The sequence below is a fragment of the Ruditapes philippinarum genome, unplaced genomic scaffold (genome assembly GCF_026571515.1).
Source record: "Ruditapes philippinarum isolate M1 unplaced genomic scaffold, ASM2657151v2 ctg3178_1_1_1_1, whole genome shotgun sequence".
NCBI lineage: Eukaryota > Metazoa > Mollusca > Bivalvia > Venerida > Veneridae > Ruditapes > Ruditapes philippinarum.
Genome location: NW_026864368.1, coordinates 7,200 through 16,022, shown reverse-complemented (window position 1 = coordinate 16,022; position 8,823 = coordinate 7,200). Strand labels below are relative to the sequence as shown.

The window sequence follows — 8,823 nt, the reverse complement described above, 5'->3', positions numbered from 1 at the left end:
AGCATCATGGTAACCATGCACCATTAAAAGAAAATAATAAAAAATACACTTAAAATTGCACTTTATCTGTAAAAACCAATAATCATTATATGAAACTGACAAAATGTACATAGAGATAAAATGCCCACAACAGAGTCAGACAACCTTAATATATATTATAATTTTACAAAAAAAAGCAAACAAAAAAATCTTAAAGTACATTGTTCTTTCGAAAAATATCTTTTACAGACAATTTTGTAACATAAGCTTTACCATTGACAAAAGTATTTTGCATTTGTTAATTTGCAAAATGATTATCATATATAAGTTTATAAGGATTTTTGATGGGTTATAAAACAACTGTGAGCTTTTATAACAAAGATCACTATGAAAAGTTATATAACCAGTAGGCAAAGGTTATATGATCACTAGGAAAAGGTTATATGATCACAAGGACAAGGTTATATGATCACTAGGAAAAGCTCACATGATCACAAGGAAAATATTATAAGATCACTAGAAAAATCTAATATGATGACTAGGAAAAGGTCATATGATGACTAAGACAAGGTTATATGATCACAGGGAAATTATATGATCACTAGGACAAGTTTATATGATCACTAGGAAAAGTTTTAATTAGGAAGAAGATAACCAATTTTTGAGTGCGCTGTTGTAAAATAATGCATGGCTAGAGTTCAAATGCACAGGAATAGGCGTATGTTATTGCAAAAACCGTTAGGTCTCATTGATAACTTTCAAAGCATTTGAACGACAAACCTTCCATTATTATACTACAAAACAGAAAAAATGAATATCTTTCTATATTGTAACATGCTAATTAAAAGGGAACTGATAAAAATATGTTGAACGACAATGAGCGAAGACATTTTTCCTGACTGTAAACATATTCTTTTGCGAGCTGTGCATTTACTGGGTAATACATTGTAATTCACTTCACTGTTCTGTCCTTTGAAGCATGTGAGAATGACTCATGTTTGACCTTACCTAATTATTGAATGGAAAATTTGGACACAGTTTGATAAAGATCCAATCAAAATTGCAAACAAAAATTGTTGAAGCCAACCATTGACTGATCATAACAGTGACAAGAGCAAATATGTCTTTATTGCTACTAGGCTTCAAGATATTTAAAGAAATAAACAGAACTAACTGACAGCATTGTATTAATAGAAATTACACCTTCATATCTGACTCCATACATGGAAGTTATCTCTCTTGAGTATAAAGATGGTTGTTTAATTTGTACATTTACAATACACTGTATCAAATCACAGTTTACATTTATATTTGTACACAATATTTAGTTACATCTACATCACTGATCCTCCTCCCTATAGTTCATACTGGTTCCCCTAATGCTACTTCTCTTCCTGCTGGTTCCCCTCTTGCTGGCCTTGCTGATTCCCGTCCAACTGGTTCCCCTCTTCTTCCTCCTCTTCAGCAGTTTCAAGCCCATTATTTAGCTCCGGGTACCAGGATTTGTTCTGTTTCTTACACAAGAACAACAAAACCCTGTTCTCATCCACCTGTGATTGAAGAATAAACCAAAAGACATTAACATCTTTAGTTTATACAGAATTTATTTAGGCAGCTTTAAGCTTATCAACACACTCTCAAAAATGATTCTGGACCAAACCGGTAATTAGCAATGAGAGTAAAGATTCTTGCTCTATGAAACAACTGCTTGCCCCTAACAAGGGTCAAGCTGACAATCCTTAAATTTCTAGTCTGACATGTGAAACACTCCACCATACCACCGCTAACTGTCTATAAAATGCTAATCTCGCAAATCAGACATTTATAACTCTCAAATTGGATCCTAAATATATTTAGCATTTATCCAGTGCTAAACCTGTTCTACTTTTTTCCAAAAGGCCTGTTGTGCTTTGAATTTGCATCTGCCCATCCCTTAATTTTCAAGTATACTGTTCCAAATTCAAAACAGGGCAAATCCATTTCACTAATTCAGCAAGTTAAGGGTTTACGGATTTCAGTATAATTATGAAACCGACCAATCAAAAGTATTGACAATACATGTATATAAAGTCTGGTCACACTGCATGGAAGTTATTTAGGCTGGTCCAGCTCTATACTTGTGGCACAGACCCGTAATTGTCCCATTAACTTTTCAAAAGGTTAAAAAAGAGAAAAAAACTTTTGTTACTGTTTAGGAAACACTTCATTAATTAAACATATAAACCCTTACTATGCTTATTATCTTAAATGGACTTGTCTGTATTTTATTTTGGACCGAACCATTTGCTTATTTTACAGAAAAATTCAAAATACATATATGTACTGAATTGCGAGTGGTGCAAATTAACCATGAATAGACGAAGCGAATGTGCCGTCAGATCTTGGGTTACACAAGTCGCATAAATATTAACTGTTGCTAGCAGCAGATGACAGGTTGATAACAATTTATCATAAAATTATCACCATGAAAAGTAAATATGAAACTGTCACCTTATGATAATAACTATGAATTATTATAAACATACAATTATCACCTAAAGATAGTAACTATGAAGAAAGATCATGAAAATTATCCCCTTATGATATTATATGAAGAAACAACACAAAATTATTATCTAATGGCATCTGTTTATAATATGCAGTATAAAATTAACACATTTTGATAACAACCAATGCAATATAAAATTATCACCCCACGAAACAAGTGAAGAATAAACATAAAATTATCACCTCATAATAACTTTTATCACTGTCTATTTCATGAGGAAGCTTCTTAATCTTTAACTGATAATTCTTTCCCTTCAGGTCTCCTTTCTCACCATTCACAGTCAAACAAAAACCTCTGAAAAAATAAAAATAAACATTGCCATGATTTATTTGCATCAAACCCTTAAAGGGACTCGACTGGAGTCAAACAGCCAAAAAACATAAAATTTGAATTTCTTGCCAAAATCAGCCAGTGCACTTTCATAGAATTGAAAGATATGCAAAAGATACAGTAGTTAAGAAATATACTCAGAAATTAATTAAATAGTATTTTGGTGCTATTCCTAGTTGGTTGCTATTCCTAGTCCGATTTCAGGAAAAAACATTGAACATTTTTACTTTTTAATTTTGAGTAATTCTTCACAATAAATGACTGAGAATAACTATTCTGAAAAAAACTGGGATTAGGGAATTATCTGAAATTTTACACACAAGTTATTGGACTAGACCAACATTAAATGGAACTGTAATCTTGAAAAATTATTTCCAGTCTTGTCATGTTAAAAATCTCAGTGGAGTCCCTTTAACCTGCTAATTTTCTTAAATTTGCTTGTCCAGCTTCAATATTTGGATAAGTCCATAACTAATTTCGTGGATATCAAGATAGATGAAACTTTTTTCTTTAGTTGGTCACTGGTCAACCAACAGTCTTGTTAACTCCTATTAAATTAGAAGGACTTAAACTGTTACTGCACTAAGGTCACATTCCATTAATTGTTAATAGGGTTTTGGTTCTAAAATGTTAAAATTAAGTAATATTTCAAATAGTAGCTAAGTTAAGAATTGTAAGATTCACTGATGTTCACGCTGTCGCTTACCATAGCTACATAATGTTAGAATAAATCATTGTATTCATTCAACAGGTTACTTGGCACTAAAATATAGAAGAACTAACTATCTTTCTACCTTTTAGCCTTATTCTTAAGGTCCCTGATTTAGTGATAAACTTAACTATTTGTATGGATGTACTGTAAAGGTCAGCGCAATGAAATCAAGAGAAATAAATCTTAAATGACAATGAAAGCCTCCAAGACAATCTTAGACGGTATGGCGCCAGTTGAGCTACTGTGACTGACACAGAAACTATGAAAACGGCAATTTATGTCAAATAGTTTACTCATTGCAACTTACTGATTTTCAAACACCGTATCTATTTTTGCATTAGATGGCTTCTTTACTGTTTTAAGGAGAAGTCCTTTTCTTACAATATTAGTTGATGTTTTCAAGTTTTTCACTTTCACAATCACCCGGACAAATCCATCTTTTTCCTTTTCATCACATGCTGAAAGAGTGAAAAAAAATGCATACATGTAAAGGGAAGAATTTACTAAGTCAATCCATAGTAAGGAAATAGTATCAATAAAAACTGCTTCAAAACGTTCTTTTTAATAAACAACAATAAGGTAGTTAGAATTGAATTGACCACAGGCTATTGACTTGGGAAATATTTTTGAAACATTGTTTAAATATCATTTAAAAAAAATAGTCAAAAACAAATAAGATGCAAAAATAAATTATGGATGCTGATTTTCCAGTTATTTTTTACTTAAAAATCTAAGTGTCAAATTTATCTACTGTTGTGGGGTAAAAAGACCATGTTTTGTATACCTTATTCAGGACATTAAAGAAGTACCAGTTTCCATTTTAATACATAAGTTTTGAAGTGTAATGTAAAGTTTTTTTTATTTGGTTTATTATTTAAAAATAAAATATACAGGAAGATAATTGAAGTTACATTAAATAAATTTCATAAAAACAGAAATAGCGACATTTCATTAATAAATTGGGTTTCATATCGTCTCCAGATCTTATTTTGGTGTCCAGACAACCAAAATGAGTTTTATAAGCATAAAAAATGGACAACCTCATTGTGGCGAAATCGGAAGTACAATATCTGTTTGCATGATAAACTCCGCCTTCAAATCATCCGTACATCAATATTAAATCAACAAACATGACTATATGTAGCAGTCCTAATTCAACGGTATATTTCCGCACTGTAACAGATGTTTTTATACAAATTCAATCTTTTTTATGAGATGATTACTTTTTACTGAACCTTAGGCCTAGTGCACCGTGAAGTTAAATGGTTAAAATGTGTTTTCACAAGAAAATTTCATATCTGTTGTGTTCCAGATAGCAGTTATAACACTGTGACGTAGTGCATACACAAGCTGATTATAATCTTCATTTGCATGTTAAAATTCGTATACGAACTTTAGTGTTACCGTGGGGTTTTCCGTTTAAAATCCTTATTTATGAACAACATTTGATGAGATTTACAACAATACTGTTAAAAAGGTTAATGACTCTGTAGAATGCTTGGTTTTTAGGCCGACGGCAAAATAATTTTACATATTTATTTAGTGTTGCTTTAAGCTATTGCAAAAAATGTGTGATTCAGTGTCAGAGTTATCTCTCCAATCAGTATATCCAGTCAGAAAACTGTATTATGCATTTTAATATAATGCAAATTGTTAGTGACAACAGGGTCTTTCAAATAGAATGGTCTGGAGACGAACCAATTTCACGAAAAAAGCTGTCTCGGTTGAGTCACGTGATTGGGTTATCTACCGACCGTGAGCTGGCATAGCACATCACCATTAAAAATCAAATTATAAGATAATGTTTTGTTAAATCAATAAAAAATTTACTAAAAACTAACTGACTACATTATATTATCAGATTTTACTTAAAAAGTAACAATTTTATAGATTTGCAATGAAATTAGGAATTTTTTGTTCCCGGTGTCAAGGTAAAAATATACTGCTCATATTTGAAAATAGGTCCGAGTTTCATGAGCTTTTTTAAATTTATGCATTGTTCAATGACAAAATAGAAATTGATTTTACAGAGAAAAGATGTTATTAAATCGTATCATGTAAAAATATTATAACATTTCACTATGTTATTTGCAAACATGTGATGTTTAATTTGGTGAATTTTCAAAATGGCGCCATTTATCGGCAAATATTCTGAACAGGCAATCTATATTTTTCAACAAATATGGCTTTAAAAACAATATTTTCTGAAATATTGATCCTTTTGTCACAAGTTTAAAGATTTTAAAATAACATCATGTCGTTAAAATTTTCATTTTTGCTCTTGTATTTAATATTCGCCCTTTTCTTGAACACTTATATAATTTGCATATAGCAAACTATACCGAGTTATACCGAGACATGTTTAATTGTAGCGAGAAGGGTTTACATAGTGTGTTTCCAGACCATTCTATTTGAAAGACCCTGGTGACAACAAGTTCAAATTGTTAGTGACAACCACAAGGCCAAGGCGAGTGTTGGGATAGTGTAAAAATGTATCCTGTTTTCTCGAGAAATTTATTTGCACCATTAGAACGTCAATTATTATTACCACAACATTCAATAAATGCTTACAATGAAAAAATAATAACACAACTGGTAGGAAAAAACAGTTTTGAACAAAGGGAAGTAACTCAACAAAAAGGATCATCATTGCAGCGTAAGAGTTAAAAAACTTCTATTAATTAAGTGACGTTGTAAAGTAAGCCGATATATAGTAGACAATATACATAACAATACGCATGATTAAGATTTGCTAAAAACTTCATTCATCAGCAGTTTTTTTCTTGGTCTTCAGACAGTGACATTATAGAGCTTTGCAAGATTTCGTATAAAGCTGTCAAGGTAGGTTTGACTTGTTGTCAACAGTGACTTGATCGATTATAAATTTTTATTTCTTGCGAAAACGGGTTATTACAAAAATATGGTGTATCAACCTGTATCTAGAGGAAGATATTCAATTTTTGTTTCGCTTTCAGTGTCAGCCATGTTTACAAGTTTAACTTCCGGGTACAGGGTGTTTCCAAAGGTGGAGGCTATAAGACATCCCTTTCCTGGAGTTAGGCGGAGTTTACTATTATAAGCGTTTTTTTTAGCGCTAATGTTAAAGAGCGTCTGAGTGAACGCTGCTATAGTGAATGGAAAGGGACGTAAATATGCGAAATGTACTTTTATTTCTCCATAATAAAGAAAACTAATATTATATCGCAATATTAGATCTACGTTGAATTGAAGTTATGTTTTCAAAGCAACTTATAGCATCACGAAACTATATGTGCGTGTCTCTACTGTATATTATAACGCTAATAATTGTGAAATTGTATACTTTTAGTTGCTTTGTATATTTATGCACTTACAAAACACATTATGTTATGACTATTATTAAGTGAATTTACATAAATTGTCGTCATTTGAGGTGAAGGCAACCCAATTTTTTAAAGGGTTCAATCAATTACACCAATAAATAGTTTGTCTTGGGTAAAATAAAGACGACAACCCGTGTATGGTGGTCACCTGCCACAGTACCTAAATAAAGTGCAATCTAAACTTGAGATGTACATGCTTCCGAATGTATCACCAATAATAAGTAATTGTAGGTAATCAATTACACCCCTAACGCATGTTACCTGTAATAATTAAACATGAAAAACAGTTCGCCCATAATCTGATAGAGTATAATTATATATCAATGACGACAACCAATATATGGAGGTTCATCTTTTTATACCCTTATACGATTATATAAAGTGTATAGCCTACCGGGTTAGACTGTAAACTGAATGATGTATCCCTAGAAAAGTGCATTGTTAAATGCAATTCTGACAGCCAGTATCTGGATGTAGACAATTAAGTTTAATGTCTGAATGTAAAATCATGTACTTTACTTGTATATTAACTTCATTTATTCTATTACGTGTATAGCCATTATATGAACCTTCTTTTTTACAAATAATGCAAGTTTAGGAATAGTGAACTTTTGATTCATAAATGAGGTTATGAAAATATTGACAATTATGTTAACAACCATGCAATATACGGATGTAAGGTCTGCGGGTTAAAAATTTTAAAATCTACATGTATATACATTTACTTTACAATCTTCTGGTATAGCATGTACTTAATAAGCTAAGATTACGTTAAGAACATGTAAATTTGGGTAAAAGGACAACCCGCTTTTGGAGGTCAACTGCCCTGATGCCTGACTGAAGTGCAGTACATAATTTAAGCTACAGTCTCACTTACATCCCGGCAAAGCCCCGGTAGACGTCCAGGTGATCTGGGAACGGCCGGAATACATCCATAACTCTGCCAGCAACGTCCCGGATGATCCTGGTACATCTGGCATTCGACCCCGGAAATAAAAAAAAAATTAATATCACCGGGGTGGTCCGTGATAACCCGGGGAGTATAGCTTAATTTGCCCTGCCGGAAACGATCGGGGTTACACCGGGGAAGCACCATAGCTCTGTCGGCAAAAACCGGGTATGATCCGGGGTATGATATAGCCGGTAGAGCTACGTACGGCAGAGCCCTTGTGAATGCTGGCAGAGCCCCGGAGAATGCCAGCAGAGCCTCGGAGAATGCAGTCAGAGCCCCGGAGGATGACGATGGAGCTAAGGTTGATCCCGGTAGAGCCCCGATAAAGTCCGGTTTGATTCCAAAAGAACCACGACAATTTGCGATGATTGCACTTGTTTGTTTACCCTTCCCATTTCCATTCTATCCAGTCTTGCGTAAGGATTTTTCAGAAAATCATTATGCATTACTGCTCTTTATATTAAATAAAATTATGTATTGATCAATGTAATCATGTAATCATGTTCTCGCGCGTTTTCAATCCACTGGGATTCTAGCTTAGGGGGCTCTGCCTGGATCGTCCTGGGCTCTGCCTGGATCGACCGGGGATCTGCATGGGTCAATCCAGGCTCTTTCCAGCGTATAGGCTACCGGGTCAGACTGTAAACTGATTAATTGATGTATCACTAGAAAAAGTGCATTGTTAAATGCAATTCTGACAGCCAGTATCTGGATGTGGAGAAATCTTATGATCATGTATATTCACTTTATTTATTCTATTACGTGTTTAGCCATTTTATATAATAATGCAAACAAGGGTAAGTTTATGAATAGCGAACTTTTGAATTCATAAAATGAGGTTGTGAAAACAATTTGGGTAAAAGGACAACCCGCTTTTGGAGGTCAACTGCTTCGATGCCTGACTGAAGTGCGATACATAACTTACATTTACATGTACTTG

General features: G+C 33.1%; 1 protein-coding gene across 1 annotated transcript; it reads right to left on the bottom strand.

The window, feature by feature from the left end:
- Positions 1–1,130: 1,130 nt before the first annotated feature.
- Positions 1,131–6,587, bottom strand: LOC132725350 (uncharacterized). Its single transcript, XM_060710458.1, has 4 exons — positions 6,503–6,587; positions 3,877–4,027; positions 2,710–2,821; positions 1,131–1,529 (listed from the first exon to the last, which is right to left on the bottom strand). The coding sequence occupies exons 1-4, from the start codon at positions 6,552–6,554 to the stop codon at positions 1,362–1,364; spliced, it is 483 nt and encodes a 160-aa protein (XP_060566441.1). The 5' UTR covers positions 6,555–6,587; the 3' UTR covers positions 1,131–1,361.
- Positions 6,588–8,823: the final 2,236 nt, after the last annotated feature.

Bases quoted from the DNA above. Each gene is read 5' to 3' on its own strand.
- LOC132725350 (XM_060710458.1), bottom strand. From the start codon at position 6,554: ATGGCTGACACTGAAAGCGAAACAAAAATTGAATATCTTCCTCTAGAT. The intron at 2,822-3,876 runs GTAAGTTGCAAT...TTATTTTTTCAG, and splicing joins GATACGGTGTTTGAAAATCA to AGGTTTTTGTTTGACTGTGA. The intron at 1,530-2,709 runs GTGATAATTTTA...CTTCAATCACAG, and splicing joins GTGATAAAAGTTATTATGAG to GTGGATGAGAACAGGGTTTT.